The 19,092-nt window shown below is 41.4% G+C and overlaps 1 protein-coding gene across 1 annotated transcript in view; it reads right to left on the minus strand.

Annotated features, from left to right (window-relative positions):
- Positions 1–19,092, minus strand: part of SORCS3 (sortilin related VPS10 domain containing receptor 3) — a 557,219-nt gene that overhangs the window by 41,806 nt on the left and 496,321 nt on the right. Inside the window, exons 15-16 of the mRNA XM_037063981.1 lie at positions 7,243–7,360; positions 6,077–6,210 (exon numbers count right to left, since the gene is read on the minus strand). Coding sequence (XP_036919876.1) covers positions 6,077–6,210; positions 7,243–7,360 — 252 coding nt within the window. The remainder of the gene's footprint in view (positions 1–6,076; positions 6,211–7,242; positions 7,361–19,092) is intronic.

Genomic DNA, 19,092 nt, shown 5'->3' on the forward strand with positions numbered 1-19,092 from the left:
AACACACAGGCAGTTTCCTTCGAGAAATGCCACCTCTGTGTGTTTCATTAGAGGGTGTAGTTGCTTCTGAAAGTTTAGGGGAAAACCTGTCCATTTCTGGGAACCCATATGTCCGAATCCCACCCTGAGATTCAGGGAGAAGTCTCAGACACCTAAAGAAGAAATGACAGCTTCCAAAACGCAAAGGTCTCTGCCTGAATACAGGCATACAGGCAGGGACACCTGTATGCCTTGGGTTCTAGCCCCTCCGTTGATAAATTAGAAAAGAGAAGCAAAACTAGAAGAAGAAACGACTTGTTAAAGATTGTACATAACTGATAACTGAGAATGGCAGACAAAGGTGACAATCAAAATTCTTGACCCCTGGTTCAGCGTTCGAACCATCCCAAGGGGCACCGATTTCATTCCCAGGAATGACACTCTGAGACCCTTGGAACCAGCCAAGAGTCCATCTGCTGGCCCAGCTGCTGGGCCTCTGCTCTTCTCAGAACCTGCCAAGTCCCATCATAGTCCTGGCTCAACCCCGGGTTCTCCATTCTCCCATTTGGCAGTTTAGATTCCTAGATTTGTTTCCACGGGTGCTTCTCTCCCACTCTAGGGGACAGCACAGCGTGCTGGGGTTGGACTCAAACAGGGAGAGGTTTCACCGAATGTACAGTCAACAAACACAAGCAACCACAACAAAAGCAATGGAATAATAACATCATCATCACTTAGTTAAGGCATAAGCCTACATGCAGCCATAAAGATAACTACATGCAAATCATTTCAGAAATTGTCGAAGAAACCAACAATGGTGCCTCCATCTTTCCCCTAATCCAACCCCACGCTACTCATCTGCCCTTATTCCTCTGGTCATCAAGAACATGCCCAGGTACCTGCTTTCCCTGAAGTGGTGCCCATTTTCCTTGTACTTACTCAACAGGAAGCACACACAGCTCCATCACTACCTCCTGCAGGACGCCTTTCATCACCATTCCAGTCTTTGGTGATCTCTTTGCTCTGACCTTTGCTAGCACTTACAGGTAGGATCAGTAATGCCCCCTGGAACTTTCTGTGATAACGGAAGTGCTTTGTATCTATGCTATATGCAATATGGTAGCCACTGGCTTCATGTTACAATAGAACACTGGAAATATGGCTAGTGCAAATGAAGAACTGATGTTTAATCTGACTTAATTTTAATGCAAATAACCACATGTTACTAGTGGCTACTCTACTGGATAACACATATCTGGGTCATGAAATTCAGCATCTAAGTGCACTCTTTATTATTTGTTCTTATACTTTTTTGAGTTCAATAACTCTGCTTTACACATCTTTGACTTTTCCATAATGCCTAGTCTACAGAAAAAAGTGCCTGATTGTGCTCTATATGCAGAATATGAAAGGCTGGATGGATTTCAGATGTCTGGATTTATATGCTGTGGTTCTCCAGATCTCTTCTGCTCTATCTTCTATATTAGCACTTGGTGAACTAGCTCTGTGGATCTGGAACCTACTGACCACAGCAGACACTAAGGCATAGTAAGACTTAGGACTCTGGAATCATAATGTTATTAATTTGAGTGCTTTACTTCACCTCCTGTGTCCACATTTATTCATCTATAAAATGTCCATAATCACAGGCTCTTGTTCTAGCACTTGGTTGAGAAGATTAACTTAATCCATCTAAAGAACTTGGCACATAGTAGGTGCTCAGCATGAGTTATTGCTACTTAAACAGTTAATTGAGTGACTAAGAAAAGGGACCTTCTAGGTAGAACCTCTGGTCCAAGCTGGTTTCTCACCAAGCAAGAGCATCTGGGCCTCGCAGAGGAGGAGCCCTGGAGCCCTGATACAACTCACTCCTAGGAGCCCTGATACAACTTTGTGGCTGGCCCTTTATGTGACCTTTACTGACTACACACTGTTCTCCGACAAACTTCATCCTCAGGGAGAATTTGTTCTTGGCTGCTCACCAAAAAGAAGATTGTGGCAAAGGGGCTCTCTAGGGTAAACATGAGGCTGGGGGGTTACAAGGCTATTAAGTAAAAACATTATTATTCATGCAAAATTCATGCAAGAATAAAACCTGCTGTGGATGGAGGGTAAAAGTCAGTGGTAGTCCACAAACACACACTTCTGAAAATCTATCAAACCTTCCCTCTTCAGGCAGAGGAGGGACACGGGTGGGTAACACCCTGCCTTTTTGCATCCAGGCTGTACTTAACTTTTCCACCCAAACCAAGACATTTGATCATCCTGCCCACTCTCTACCCCCAGACCCCATCTGACTGAATTACATTACACCCTCTACCTGCTGTCCCTGAGACCTAAAAGTATCCTGGACCAATCAAATGGCTAAGACCTGATTCGGTTTAGGGAAATGACTAGGTGGAATATGCATGATTATCGCCTATACTAACTGAGCTGGGAGTTTCAGATTCCTTAGCTAATAACACTTCCTGGTAGGAAGGGCCATTGAGAAGGAGACAAGGCTACGACACCATTGCTATCCACTACTTTGTGGCATAAACATTAAAGACAAGCAGGCAAAGTATATTTGAAGGAAAAACTATATTTTTAACTGATACCTATGATTACTGAAGTTTACTTAACAACAAAAAGACAATTTTAAACCTTCAGTTCCACTGTCCGCAAAAGAATCGCTATAAAACCCAGCACTTTTAGAAATCAGATCGCCTACTCCATACTCAAAAATAGAACAGAAATACTTGTTAGAGCATGGGATGTTTCTGCTGTTGTTCTCAGATTATGGCCAGTAACCTGGCATCCAGCCTTATGTGTCTGTTTGTCCTACTTCAGACTTAGGTGTTCTTCTATCTTCTTTTTAATATAAGGTATGATTGGCTATAGAAAGACATATAGTACCTTACATATCTCCTCAAATTCAAAGTCTTTTTGAACACCATAAATGATTAAAATTCCAGTTCCAATGAGCAAATCCACCTCACTCATAACTATTTTGGAGTTAATAGAACATTCTGTATTAAACCTCATCAACAGCAGTTAACCTAGATCATTTGAAGTCGAGTGTTAATTTTAGAATAACTTAAGTTGGGAACCCTATTCATTCTGAAACATAGAGTAAATCTAAAATAATAAAGACTCTCTTGACTTCTTGAGAAATGGAATGATGCACAGGAGAGAGCATGCGATTTAGCTCAATTTACATTTGGACCCAGGTCTTTCTCTCCCAGTTACGTGCCCTTGGTCAAGTAACTTACATTCCACATGCTCACTCTCTTCTCATTAAAATGCTATAGTAATGATGCCAACATTACAAGGTGCCGGGTCCAGATGGCCTCGACCCATGCAAGTGTGAGAACCACAGAACGCCTTGTAAGGACCACTCCCTACCTGTCCCCCGCTACTTTACGTATAGATGCATTCTGAAAGCAGTTCAAAAAAAGGGTTTAGAAAGATTTTCAGCAATACCACCAATATTGGAATCAATAGATAATACCCAAAGGTACAACTTTAAAGATGGTGCTTAATTGAATGTATAGGCTCTGGTTTACCTGCTAGACATACCACAGGGATCACTTAACCCTGTGGTGCAATATTAACAACAGCAGCAGCAACTGCTACCATATGGATATCTACACCACTAGGATAAACGCCTCGTCCACATTAATGATGTATATTAATTCATTTATTCCTCCCTAGGACCCAATGAGATCACTGTTATGTGTTTGTATTTTATAGCTGAGAAGGTGAAATCAAAGGGATTAGGAAATCCCCCTGCCTCCCACCTCAAGGTCAAAAACTGTGCATATCAGAGTTGTCATTTTTTATTCAGAATAGTACATGTCAATAGAGTTACTGAAAAAAACATTTATGCTACAATTCTTATTCTTTCTGAACTGTGAGTTTTCCCAGCAATGGGTGAGGGACCGTTACAACTCAGAGAGACACAGGAGAAAACCTAGTGTGATATATGCAAAGACAGCACACTTCATGGAGTCAGTCTGCAGAAGGGCACAAAGAAGCCCGATGCTCACATTCTAAATATTTAGGCTGACATAAATATGTCATGCGCAATAATTCTGAGTGGCCGACTATATACGTCGCTATGACTATTTGGCTGAATTGTGGTTAATAATTGAGAAGTATTCTCTCCCAGTGTGAAAACATCTTTTGTTTCCAAAGGGTCAAAATTGCCACAGAGTGAAACCTGACACGAAGATTTCAATTCCATTTAGCACAACCCATTTGCTTGATTCTTCCCTGGTTCTCCTTCTAAGGTGTGAGTCCAGGATGAGGCGCAGGTAGGAGGCAGTCAAAGTCATCTGGCTGCCTTACAGTTACTGTCAGAGGAGAAAGTGGCTTCCGACACAAATCAAGTTGAAGAAACAGGATGGATGAAACACTATGAAAGAGGGGTGAGGCTGCTGGCTGGGCAAGGGCAGCCATTCTGTGCCCGTTTGGATTCATTTTGGTTATTTAACATCAGAAAAGCCCCTTCCGTTGTTATAGGCTCATACCCGAGTCCTTAGCTTTGTCTCTCAATCTGAAATGGCTTATTCAAATGAGTCAACTAAACATCAACTTTTGACAGAGATGTGAAGAAGTACTTCATCTAGCTGGGAGCAGAGTGATATGTGCCCATTCCCAAACCTGGGAAGGCTTTTGACTCTCCTAGAAAGAACAGCATTCAGAAACACAGTACAACGATTTGCTGCCTACCACCACCTAGGCACTATGGAGGGAACTAAAACTCCTGCACTCACAGGACTTAGGGCCTCCTGGGGAAGATAGGCAATAATAAAACCATTAGAGACACGATCGTTCTACACGGTGACTGATACTAATAAGATGAAACAGACTAATGGTCTACAGAGCACTGGGGTGCAGGTAACATTAGGTGATCTCAAAAGGCATTTCTGAGGAAATGATATTTTTACTGAGACATGAGTGACCTAAACATGCCAGCCACGCTGAAATCTGGAAGACATCCCCATGCACACCATCTCCTCTGCCAGGAGTAAGCCTGGATTAATTAAGGTACAGGATACCACAGTGTGGCTGCAAAATGGTACACAAGGGAAGAACAATAAGAAATTAAGGCATGATTTAATATCATGTTGTTTGGCAACAACAGGCCAAATCACCTACCATGAAGCAAGCCAAGGAAAAAAGATTTGGTTATATTTTAGGGGTGAAGGTAATATTCTCAGGACGGAAGTGATAAGATCTGATTTTGGCCTTTAAAATATTATTCTGGTTACTGTGAGGAGGACAGATTTTACGATGCAGGGTGGAAATAGAGAAGGAATCAGTAGACTGTTGGAAAGGTCCCACCAGCGGTGGACGTGGGGGAAGATGCGTTGAGTTAGAATGGATTTCGGAAGTAGAGCCTTGCAGGTGACTTGGGTGAGAAAAAGGGAAAATTCAAGCTCTCCTGGGACTTTGACTTAAGTAAAGAAATGGATGTCTGTGAGCTTTATTGAGGCTGGAAAAACTTGGACACTGTGGGGATTTAAGATGGATTGAAAAACTCCTTCCAAGAGTGGTGATTCAGCAAGAGCTCTGCTTTGGCCACATGAAGTTCCATTCAAGGGGAGATGAGTGTGGAGGAGATACATGAACACAAATATCTCCTGCTGGAGGAGAGGGAAGCCAGAGTGGAAGGGACATATTGGGAAATTTGTGAATTATTGCCTAACATGAGAGGTTTCACATTGTTCCTCGTGGTTGTCATTGGAGGGAGGCATAAAAATGATGACAAGAGTTCTACTGGAAGAGCAAACTTGTCTGGAGGTTACTACTCAAGGCAGCAGCTCTCTGAGCTCTGTCAGTGACCAGACTGACCTGTCTGGTACTTGTGCCAAGCTGCTCACTGAAGATAAGAAGTCCCCATGGATGTCATGCTCTGATGGAACAGTGGTCTTCCCTGTGACAATGCCTCTTTCTGTCCCATGTACAGGTGCAAGTTCTTATCAGTCCCAGGAACTAGAGTAATTGGCCCCACAGACCAGTAGTTCCTCCCCTAACTCACCTTCATTCTCACCCCACCACCAAACAGGTAAATGTCTGGTTGAAATTGGCATTGAGAGGTCAAGGGACTCACCACTCAAAGTCCGAGTCAGCACAGACACAGGGTTCTGAGACCACCGTCCCTGAGGAGTCTCGGCTCAGGGCACACTGAGCTCCTGGCTTCCGTTTCTTGAATATTTTCCTTTCTCCCATGACACAAGGTTCTCCCTTAGAAAGAAAGCCCATGGTGAGAGAGGCAGAAACACACAAAGAAGGTGAAGAAAATCAGCTTCTCAACAAGAAGTGTTAAGCTTTTCATTCTCTTTTGCTCACTTTGTAGCACTCTCCTTCCAAGCAACCATTTGGGAGTGTCAAGGGTAAAAGGGCTACTCTTTTACTACCACACCAAAAAAAACACTATGCAAGGCTGGCCTATCCCACCCGCCACCACCCACCCAGTGTGGCCAGTGATGTCTACTTCATCCTGTTTCTTCTCCACCTCCATAGGGGATGCAAAGACTCCAGTCATCCTCACAGACCACCAGCCATTGCCCAAATGGCTTCAGCTGGAATTCTAGTGGGAAGGATTCTGCTTCTGGCATATTTTTCCATCATCTTCAAAGTAAAACTGAAGTTGACCTGAAGCTCCTTCTCTATGATAAATAACCATGCCCAAGTCTTTATTCCTAGTCAAGGGCAAAAAGAACAGAATTCGGCACAAATTACAAGGACCCGATGATTCTAAAGAACACGGAAGCCTGACTTTGTGGTGTATCAGTAAATAACTGCTATTGGTAGAGACCCTCACCCCCACCCCTCACTCTTTCTTAATGGTCCTGTTCCCAGTGCTCTTGGGTCCTTGCTCCAGACAAGTCTGAGAAAGGCTTTCACCCTCCCCAGGGGAAGGTAAAATGGCTGAAGCATTGGAGGGTTGGCCCCCCAGCTGTCTGGGCTTATTTCTCCATAGGTAGAGCTAAAACCCCTAGTTATCTTTCTTCCTTCGACCCCACCCTCTTCTTCTCAGTGACTTCAATGAGTAGATCAGGATCCTAGACTGAGAAATGGCCCCCAAATACCATCTACCCCTACTGCACCTGGGTATGTGAGCTTCAACCCTTCCCTCAAGTCCGCCATCATCCTCAGAGGACCCACTGCTTTCCTCCTCCAGATGGGAAGGGCCAGCTGTGACCAACAGCCTTTCAATAGCTCCTCTTCCTAGAAGCCAGCATTCCCCCCCACCTGACCTCCCATGTGGTGTACCTGATTAAGTAGGTGCCAGGTTTGATAGTCTTCCTTGGTGCAATGCCGGCTAAAGATAGATTTGTAGTCCACTTTCACCAGCTGCCATTCAGAGCGGAGACTGAAGTGGCCAAAGACTCTGCATTTAACAGAGGAATGGGAAAGACAACAGAGAAAGCCTCACAGTCAGTCACTAATGCACCATCACAGAGGGGGGAACAGAGGACTGAATTGCAGCCTGGACTTTACCAGTTCTCCCAAAGTATGTTCTTTGAAAGCCATTGAGTAGAGAGTCCACTGTATAGTCAACACCAACCAAATGCATGGCACTCACAGTGGTTTCAAAAACCAACCTTTTTAAGTTGCAATAGCAATACATGTACTTTATAGGAAAAATTTAAAATATAGAAAAGTATGGAGAAGGAAACATTCACCCAATAGTCCAAAATCCTCCACCCAGATAGAACTGTTGTTTATACTTTGCAATACAGCCTTGTATGTCCTTAATTTCAAGCAATGATGTTTTCTTTGCTGATATCCACTGATGAAGACTCAGTTTCCTTACCTGTAAAGTGGATTGTATCTATGTGTGTTGGGATGGAGGTGAGTTAGCTAATTAAAAGTATGACTCTGACAATTCCAAAATTTTGACTGAATAGAAGGGTTTTATTTTATATTCCCATTGCTTAATTCCTATGAATACCACCCTCTTCACCCCTTCCCTGAAAAATCACAGGAGTCTCATAAAAGAAACTCATATTTATGCACAGTGAAGAAGCACACCATGTGTGTGTCTTCGATAATCCATATCAACCTTTTCAAAGCCCAGCAGTTGATAGCCTTATAAATATGAATACTTAATTATTTCTATAAAAATAGATTGGTCATCCATACTCCACTCAGGTGGCATGTCTTGTAATTACAATGCAAGGCATCTATCACAGTGATGTAAAGGGGAGACCAATCATGCTGGGGACTTAAATCAACTGAAGTCTTTCAAGGAATTGGATGGCTTTCATTTCATCAAGACTTAATCATGCCCCCAGCCCTGGGTTTTCCTCTCCTCAAGTTCAGGTACTCTTATAGGGCCACCAAGAGAGTAACTCTCCTCAGGGAACATTTCCTTCTGCTACCTGAAACATGAGGATGTTTTGGGAGCTGGTTAAGATGCTAAAATAGGGAAAGAAATAGGATTGTCCTACAGATCATACAACTTAAAATACACCTCAAGAAATGACTTTTAATGTTCTAAATGTTCAACATTGAATAAAACTTTCTAGAGCTTTGTCTAAAGAAGATTAAACAGACTTTGAGGAGGAGACTCAGGGTCCCTACTTTTTATAAAGCTATATGGCCTCTGTATGAGTCTTAGATCAGCACTAGGTAGTGGAAACCACGGTCTGAATATCCTGGATCATATGGCCAATGCTGTGTAGAGCAGAGCAAACCTAATGTAAGTTTCCTTCCTGGTTCTCCCTGTTCTCTTGCATTCTTTCTATGTCCAGTGCTCTTCTTACCCAGGACACCCATACCAGGTCTCAACTAAGGTATTTCCACCTTTTTGTTCTAATTCATTTCATGGAGAAGTCACGAGTCAGTCAATTTTAATCCTTTTACAAAACAGTTTACTAACTAAAAAATTCTATGCTTGAAGAGAGGAGAGTCAAATTGAAAGCTTATCAGGAAAAAAAATAGTGGGAGGAGACTTTGATGAATGTCTTTTCTTTCTCTATCCAGCCTATCCAAACCCTGCTACATTCAAATGCCACCTCCCCTAACGAGTCTCCCCTGATTGTAGTACTCTGAGTAGCTGGATATTAGTGATGCTAAACCAAGCATTCTGCCTACTCCAAATAGTTTACAGTTATTCATGGATCATAAAATACATCATGTCAGATTAATCCCGTCCCTTTCTGCGAAAGGATTACGAGGCAGACAGGAGAGGGAAATATGAGGCACATGATTTACCTATCAGCCAGGCATCTGACACGGTCTGCCACAGCAGTCTTGAAAAAAAGATGAAAAAATATGAGCCAGGCACTAGTAAAACTACGTGGTTGAACAGTCCCTAATTAAGGCATTAAAATCAGCCACGAGGGAGGGTGTGAGTAGTCAGCAGCAAGGTTCTGCTGTCTGCTCTTTCTTGTTCATCATTTTTATTAATGACTTGAAGACATGAAAATAATGGTCATCGTTGCAAATCACATTCTCTGATGACATAAAGCTGGAAGAGACAGTCAATACACTTGATGGCAGAATCAGGACCCAAGAAGGACTTGACAGAATGAGAGACAGGTTTAATTCAACAGCATGTGACGCAGCAGGAAGGAACGCCAGGCCCTCCCCTGGGCAACTACATAAATAGGAGATAGGAGAGATGGGGCTCAGTGAAACTCAGTGATGATAACAATAACAACAACAATAATAACAATAATGGCAGCTTAAGAGTTTTAATATACAATGTGATTAACACAAGCATACACTTCAGAGAGACAAACATATTTAAGGTGATATCAGAATACATTAATTAATACAGAATTATGTATCAATCTATTATCTAGAACAAAATAGACAATATCATGGTCTACTCTACACTAGAGCACAAAGAAGAACTGTAGTTAATTTTGTCATTATTCAATAACGACATAGACTAAGTCTCTCAATGGACAGTGCACGTCTAGGCTTTGGTGGTGATAGTGGAGTTTGAATCTCCTGAAATTTTAAGTAAAAATATGCATTTATTGGCATTGGTATTTATCTACAGAGAAATTACATATATTTTATCAGATTTTTGAAGGGGTTCAAAGTCTCCAAAGTTTAAGAACCATTGAAAAAAGAGTGATAAGATTATGTATTGAAGTGAACAGTGGCTTCCCAAAGAAATATGATCTGAAACCTATGGATGAGAACTGATTTGGACAAAGGTCTTTGATTTGTAAATTAAGAATCTCCAGATGCCTTTATCTTGGATTATCAAGGTGAGCCCGAAGTCCAGTGTGACCCAGCAGCTCTTCTTCTGGGTATCTATACCCCCAACGTTTAAACATTTATTTGTGAAGATGTATGTACCTCTACGCTCATGGCTGCATTATTCACTGTAGCTAAGATCTGGCAGCAAAAGTGTCTCTCAATAGATAATTAGATGAAGAAGATGTGGTCCATATATATGTACAATAAAATACTACTCAGCCATAAGAAAAGATGAAATATGATCATTTGCAACAATGTAGTCGGATCCAGAGAGTGTCATAGTAAGCGAAGTAAGCCAGGTGGCAAAAAGAGCCATATGATTTCATTCATACGTGGGATACTAAACTGGAAACAATAAATGAACAAACCAGACAAACACACGCAACTCGTAGACACAGACAACAGCACGGCGGTTACCAGAAGGAAAGGGTGGGTGCCGTGGAGGAGGCAGCAAAGGGGAAAGGGGACAAGTATGTGGTGATGAAAGGAGAACTGACTTTGGGTGATAAACACACAACGCAATATACAGATGATTGCTCACAGAACTGCGCACTTGAAACCTGTATAATTTCATTAACCAGTGCCACCTCAATAAATCGAATTAAAAATAATAAAAATAAAAAGAAGAAAGACGTGCAGAGAGGAGAAGACCAGGTGAAGACAGAGGCAAAGATGGGATTTCTGAGGCTACAAGTCAGGGGACAGCTGAAGCCACCAGAAGATGGAATCACAGGACGATCTTCACTAGTACACACTAGAGGGAGTGTAGCCCTGCTACCATGTTGACCTAGGACTCCAGCCCTCAAAACTGTAACAGAACACATTTCCATTCTTTTAGCCAACCAATTTGTGGTCATTTATTGCAGCAGACACGGGAAATTAATACAGATGACTGTATGATTCGAGAGCATTTTCCATCTCTCTGTTGAAGGAGTGGCATAAAGATGATGGCTAACCTACCTGGAGATGACTTAGGAAGGGGCAGGAGAGAAAAGACCAATAAAGTGGACATTCTAGGGAGATCTCTTGAGTATTAAAAAATAATAAAAAACAAAAGTGTGGCAGTTTAAAAAATGTGAAAGATCTTTCCAACAGACAGGGTTGCCCATGGAGAAAAGGAATGCTCAAGCATTAGTAAGCACAGAACTTCAAGCTCAGGCTTGACCATCTCCCAGAGCTCTTGTTGCAGGGGATACAAGCATCATTCAGGTACATGGCCTAACTGGCCCTCGGTCTTAGGGACATTCATGGTGTTTTTTTTTCCCAGCTCTTTGAGATATCTGTTTAGGACCTCAGAGTGCTCACTTCAAGACTGAACACAAAAATAGGCCCCCAGTCAGGACTTGTGGGCTAATTCAGATTCTTCTCTTCTGCATTCTTTATGGGTGCATTTTTTTAATCTGTATTTCTTTGGTTTCTGTCCCAGGTTTTCTTAGTCTGTGTGTCCCAGGTCTTTCCCCAGACTGTATATTGATATACTAATATTTTCACTTAGGAGTGTGCTACTCTTGTCTTCCATGTGGTTTCTTACCTATGCCAGATGCACATTTTTTAATATTTAATGTTAGGACTATGATTTTTTGCTTATTTTCTCATTGGACTCCAACTAAGCTCAAGTGAGGTAAAAACCCTTAGCAGCTTTCAGACATGAATGTACTCCTCCTATCTCTATCCAGGATCATTTCTGAGAAGAAAGAAGTTTATTGTGGGATCCCTGCTGTGGGGCATAGGTGACTCTGACACAGGGTCTGTCTTTCGCATAGATCTGGCTTCCTAGTCCTGCTCAATACTGTGTCCACTCATTGCTTTTCTGACTAGAGCTCATAGAAGCCGAAACAATGACAGAAACACAGCAAACTAAGAAAGAGACAAAACAAGGACTAATTTAAATGCAAGCATTCCTTCCTTTTCCTAATTATCCTTAGAACAGATGTTGAAAATCACGACGGGATCTGTGGCAGTGAGCACTGAGCAGAGAAATCAGGGTTACCCTCACCGGAGTCCATGCCCATTACACTGGGGTGGCAAATATTGACAAGGTCTGCTTAGTTCTGGATTGGGAAAAGAGAAAACCCAGATAGTTTCTGATTAGTAATAAAAACAAAATTTCCATTTCAAAGTTGCTCATCTTCTGAAAATTCTCCTCTAAAGTTAGTAAGCTTATCACCACTAAAGTAGGTTCAGTGTGCTCATCCCACTTGTAGTATCTTTTGGTGGGAACTCAAGAAATGGGCAGGGTAGAGGACCACATGATGTAGCTCTAATAGGACACTGTGACTCCCAAATCAGGTGCTGTCTCTTTCAGGAAGTCTTCTTTCAGAAAGACTTTTCCAGCAATGCTGAGCTCTATTTCCCCAGAAGTTCAAATGGTCCTGTTATTTCTAGACCAGAGGTTTCCTACTGTCTGTATGGAAATCGCCTAGAAGGCCTGCAAAACACAGGTTGTCCCATCCCCAAACTTTCTGAATAGTGTATTTTGGGTGACAGATTACACACAAGTCTAGGTCCCCAGTGGTGCTGATACTGCTGGTGTCAGGACCACCTTGGAGAAACACTGCTCCAGACAACTTACTGATAATTTCTTAATTTTCTTATATTGATGGTCAGATTTTTTAGAAACTAGTTAGAAAGGTTCTAAGTCTGAGAATGATTCTTACATTTCTTTGTACTTCATAGAACCTTTCAATAGTTGTTACCTGACAAAAAATGGCTGATTGATTACTGCGTGTCAATAGAACAGGGCAATAATTTCTAGCATGGCCAAATCCACTGTTGTCCACAGTCTGACTTCCTTGCAATTACCAAGAAAAACTATTTCGGATATCTCCTTCAGAAATGTATTCCTAGTCTCTCTCCTTAAATCAAAGGAGAGAGGTGGGCAAAAAGTAAATTTACAGTTGTGAGTACATGAAACAGTTTATTATTGCATTGTTATTTATTTAATATTGTATTATTTAGTGGTATGTTGTAAGCCTACTTTTGCCCACCCCTGTATTTTTAGCAACATAATCAAAACTATATCATGTGAGATCATGCACGTGCAAATCTTGGGAATCTCAATGGGCAGCAAATGTTCATTCCCCCACCATCATTCTCATTACTGGAACCCTCAGGGACCCAGCCCAAGGTTGGCTCAGCTAGGGCTTTCAGTAAGTTTCAGCTAGGGTTCAAAATGCTTTTTTCAAAGTGCATACTAATGTCAAATACAGGGGGGGTTGTGTGTGTGTGTGTGTGTGTGTGTGTGTGTGTTTGATATCTACAGAATCTTGGAGAAAGTAGATTCCTCATATATAAATACAGATGACTGTCTGTAGACAGGTCACCTACCCTTTAGTTCCCCTGAAGAAACTGCTCCCTACCACAGGACAAAATAAATGAATTCTCTAAGCCATTTCTCATGATATGGATTTCTAAGCGGGAAAAAAATCAATTAAAATTTATTACTTCAGGTTTTCTTTCTCTTTTTAACTTGCCACCTGAATTTTTTCATGAGAGTTTTTCACTCTACTAAAGATGTACCTTCTTGGGCTCTATAACACCTAAGAAACCATCTCTTTCTCTCTCTTTCTCTTTTTTTATTAAACTCCTCTGGGCCTAGTGTGACTCTGGTCACATAGTATCATCCTGTACTCTTGTGCTGCAGTTTAACTTTTAACATAAAGTTGGTCTGGGCAAGAGAGCAAAACTATTAGGCAAGGAAGTAGAGATTTTTTTCTTTTCCTAGTCCTAACCTACCACTAAATTAGCCTGCTGACCTTGGGCAAAACACTTCATCTTTCAAGCATTCCTACAGAAGAGGACTGTTAATCATTGGCATATATACTTAAAGGATTGGATGCAGAAATAGTGCAGATGAAATGTGGCCCTTTCAAGACAATGCCCAAGAGATTATTTTCTTTCAGTCCCTATGTCTACCTCACGGTGTACAAGCTATCTATCTCCTGGTGAGCCCATACACAAAGGATTTATCTAGAGTCATTCATCTTTGTCTCCACTGGAACTTCTTTCATATAACAGATGCTCAATAAATAGTTCTGAGTTGATTAATGGATGGAATTAATCTATCAAATCATCCACTTCTTCTAAAATTGGGGTAATAGCTTTCACTGCCCTTATTTCTGGGCCAAAGAACATGGTTGAGTTGTGTGTCCTTTGGAGTTTAGAAGGACAGAAGCAATCTCAGGTGGAAAACAGCAGCAGCTTCACTGTCCCTGGTTACCCTGGACTGTGCTAGAATTTCCACAAGTGACAACTGTGAGTTGCTGAGACCCTAGATAACACACCTTCTCTAATCCACCATCCAGTCCTGAGTAAGCTTTTTGGGGAGAGGAGTGATTAATTTGTGGGAGGGAGTTGGTCCACAAAAATAAAAGACTTCATTAGAATTCCATACACACAGAGGGTTACCTACTCATTAATTAAATGATTTCAAAGGGGATCTTGGTATATAATTGCTATAATTTAGGTGGAAACAATGCCACACACACTAAATGTAGTTAGAGGAGTAGGCTCTGTAAAGATATTTTCCTCTTTACCAGAGAGCAATTCTGGGTCAGCTGATTCTCTCCCGCTTAGTACCCCAGTTCTTTTCTACCACCTCTAATTACACCAATTTTTCTACACAGTTATCAAAGCTGAGAGAAGTGTCAAGAAGAGAGTAGTTGACCACAATCCTGCAGAGAGGAAGAGGAGAGGATTCATCACTAGGAAGCCACTAGAAATGTGCAAAAGAAAGATCAGTCAGTGCCAGTTCAATAAGAAGGACTTCACTGCAGACCAGTTTTTGTAGGAACATTCGATGGAACTCAACTAGGATAACGTTGCATCATCACGGACCCGCCTCTAGACCTCTCCCTTTCCCTTACGGTCCTCCATGACTCAAGCACTTGCATTTTGAGCTTTTCTAACCACCAACTTTCCCACCTTTACCTTTCTTAAGAAAATCCTAAAAAGCAGAGCAGGGCCAAAGCGGACTCTATCAGCTCCTTCCTGACTTTCCTCTTTCTGTTATTGCCTCACCTGAATTCTCAGTCATCAGGAGAAACCCCTGTGTCAGCAAACAGTCCTCAACGTGGTCCTCACTCTTGACCTCCAGCCCGATATTCAATCCTTTTCATTGCACATCTAAAAACCTCTCACGTTCACTAACTCCATTTGAGTTTCATTCCCATGCCCTGATAATAGCAATGACTACAACTGATGGTGTTATTATCTTGTGCCAGGGGCTCTACTATATGTTTCACAGCTACTATCATGCCAAATCCCCACACAATGCCCTGAGAATCAGAGGTACAGGGATTGAAGATGAGGGTATTGAGGCTCCAGGCCCACGTTCATGATACTGGTTGAACTGGCATTCAAGTTGGCATGTACGTGAAACCAAAGCTTTCACTGGCTGCACTTTCTTGGGCCAAAGACTGCAATCCATGCTCTGAAAACCTCTTGTCTGCTCACTAATTTCACTTGTTTAGACAAAATAGCCATCTTCATTAGACATCCTCCACCTCCTTCCAGACAGTCGTCTTGAAGTACTATTCCAATGAGACTACATGCCTGCCCAGAAACTGTGATTAGAGAGCACAGCCCACATTTCCAGACTAGCACTCCATCCCCAGTCTGAGCCTCACATTCCTTTCCAAGCTTTTCTTCCTTATTCCCTCTTTGTTCTCGCCAAACTTCTCCATCTCCCTTTGTACAAATGCCTACATAGACACTTGCGTGCGTGTGTGAGCACACACACATGTGCTAATGATAACAGCTGTGGAACATTTAGTAGATTTCCTAGCGCACCCACACATTCCTGATTCAGACCTTGTTTCTGACATGCCATTCACTACAAACATCTTCCTTTATTCTCTGCCTACCTCAATCTCATCTCAAATCCCTACATAAATACCACCTCTTCTTAAAAGGAATGCTCAGGTATTCCACATCTACGTGGCCTCTACCTTTTCTAAACGTTAATGTTCTACATAAAGAGGTAGTGATCTTCTTGCATAGAGGCAGAGGCCTTTCCCTAGTTTGCCTGGTCCTTTGCTTCGACACCACCATATTCTCCTTGTTTCCTCTTCCTTCTCTAAGTGTACCTCTTTCCTTCCTCCTCTCCTTCCCATCTCTGAGTGTCCTAACTTAAGCCTTCTTCTTAGTCCCTACATTTGACCTTGGCAATTCTATTCATTTCTGCACCTTCAACCTTTGTGTAGAAAACTCCCAAGGTACCTACTCTTATCCTTGAACTCTCACAGAACTGTGTCATGAACATCATGCTAAGAGCTTTGATTTTTATTCACGAGTCTCCTTCACTGGTGTTTGCCCACCTTTGCAGTCCCATCTCCTACCAGGCCCATTGTTACCTGTGCTCAGATAGAATTCCAACTGTTTCACTAAGAAAAGCATGACTACCTGGTGTCTGCTCTTCCTCTGCTTAGGAGGCCTTTCTCCACATCTTACCTTGTGCAGTGCCTACCAATTCTATAAATCTCAAGTCAAATATATATAGTAATTTGTGCCCCAGGTGGTGGGGGGCAGATGGAAGGAAGAGCTTCCCAAGTCCACATATCTCATTGTGATGATTTTGATTTCCTCTTTAAGAAACAGAACTACGAGGTTTTCCCCTTTATTATCCTTGTCATCATTTTATTTTAAAATGTTTATCTAATTACACTAGTTAGAGAAAACATGATCTCAATGATATCAGCTCTTTGAAATTACTCCAAAGTTTGCATGTGATGCAGTAGATAATCAATTAGAAAATCTATACTAAATGTTTGCTTTAAAAAGTATGTGTTCTCTGTTTCCTAAGAGGAGGTCTTCTAAATAAAGCTTGCTGGTGGTATTATTCATATCCAAATACATACAGTACTAATTTCTTGACTGCTTGGTCTATTAGTTTGTTCATGAAGATTATTAGACTATTTCTCTAAGATATTGCAAATCTTCCATTCTCCTTATATTTTTGTAGGTTTCTGTATTGTGTAACCACAACTCTCCACAGATTTTCAGATTATTCTATATTCTTTATTTATTCTTTTTAGTTTCAACTTAAATGCTAACTTTTCTGCTAGGCCCTCCATTATCTTTCTTCCTCCTTAATTCTAAAATTTTCTTCCTTCAAAGAAAAAACTATCACTTTCCTCTGAAATTTTGCAGCATTTTTCTGTACTTTATCTTAGTACTTCCATAAGGTATCACAATTCATAGAGCATGTGTGCACAGAAGATTCTCACCCTCCCTGCCAGATTTTAGGCTCTTAGAAGTTTGCAACTTACATATGCTGTACCTTACACGTTGTAAGTGTTTGTCATACATTGATTTTTCGGAGAGCCAAGGGGATGAAGTGGTCAGACACAAAGGTGTTGGCATCACACAGAAGACATCTGAGCCCTAATCCCAGCTCTATGGGAAGTTCTTTACACATACCAATTAGACTGCAGTTTCATCATTTGAAAAATGAGAATAATCATACCTAACAGAATTCTGAAGTTTTAATGTGTTGTAGATCTGTGATGTGTAGCATAAATATAAAAATAATTTAAAATTATTATTTTATGTAATTGTATTGTACTAACTATAATAATGTATGTGTTTTGTTGAATGCTTGAGAACTTTGTTGGTGGATAGAATGACTTAAGTTTTTATAGTTCCATGACCTCTATCTACCACAAGACTTTTCAAACAGTAAATACACTAGTAAAAGCCAATCAAATAACAATAATAATTAGAAATGCCTATATTAGTGAGAATTTATTGAACACACAGGATGCTAACTACTTTGCATGGATTATCTCATTTCATTGATCATTCCCACTTAATGGATGAGGAAGCTAAAGCTCAAAGAAGTTAAATAATTCATCTAATAAAGTTACACAGCAAATAGATCCTGAAGCCAGGAGTCCAACTTAGGCAGTTGCTGCTAATGTTACAACACAGTCCTCAACACTGCCTTTAGCAAGGCTCATGCCCCCTGTGAAGGGTGTGACTCATCAGCAACCCTGTGACTGCGCATTTTAGTACTCTAGTACTCTGTGGGGAGTACTTTGATACTATTAGCTCTAGCTCAAAAGGCACAAAAGGCAGAAACACCATGAAATAATACAAAACTGAAACCATAGTCGTAGGAGGGACTAGAGATTTACTTAGAGTAAATCTAAAGGTCCATAAATAGGCCCATTTATGGACCTATTTGTCTCAAAGTCTATAGGATCTAATTTACGGGGAATTACATTCTTGACCCTAAACTATGACAAGTCTTATTAGCTTAGTCTCTAACTGGGAGTCCTGGGGCATAAAGCAAAAAAAACAAAACAAAAAAACCCCTCAGAATTATAACGTCTTGGTGCTGGAAGGGTCCTTAGGGATTAATCTTTGGCCTAAACTTTTCATATACTGCCTGGGGCAACCAAGGCCCAGGTATGGCAGTGGCCTGCTCAGGAACACAAAGGACAAGAAGCCAGCCTTCCAGAACCCACCTCCTTCTCCTACATGGGCAACCATGGCAGCCTGCTGGTTGAATCATGATAAACTATAAATGGCATAGAGTCATGAACAATTGCTGGAGGAATGAGGAGTAGAGAAGTGATCACATTCAGAGCTACAGTTAACCAAGGAAAGTTTCAACCAAGACCCATTTTCCACAATTTGCAGGTTTTTCTCCTAGGCTTCTATATAAAAAGGGTGCTCTGGGTTTTCCAATCTCTAGCCTGCCTTTCTTGAACTATAGATGTGTGGTACCAGTTTTTCTGAGAGGATGTTCTTTCATAAGCCATTTTTCTGAAGAGTCTTTCTTACTCAGCCTTTTGGATTAAATGACACCAGAATGATACAGACAATGAGGTATCCTAGTCTCTGGAGAAATGGTCCTGCTCCCCTCGAGGGACAGCTTAGCTATTTTTATTGAGCCCA

This window comes from Sturnira hondurensis, unplaced genomic scaffold (genome assembly GCF_014824575.4).
Source record: "Sturnira hondurensis isolate 20B ecotype Veracruz unplaced genomic scaffold, ASM1482457v3 Scaffold0014854, whole genome shotgun sequence".
In the NCBI taxonomy this organism is placed as follows: Eukaryota; Metazoa; Chordata; class Mammalia; order Chiroptera; family Phyllostomidae; genus Sturnira; species Sturnira hondurensis.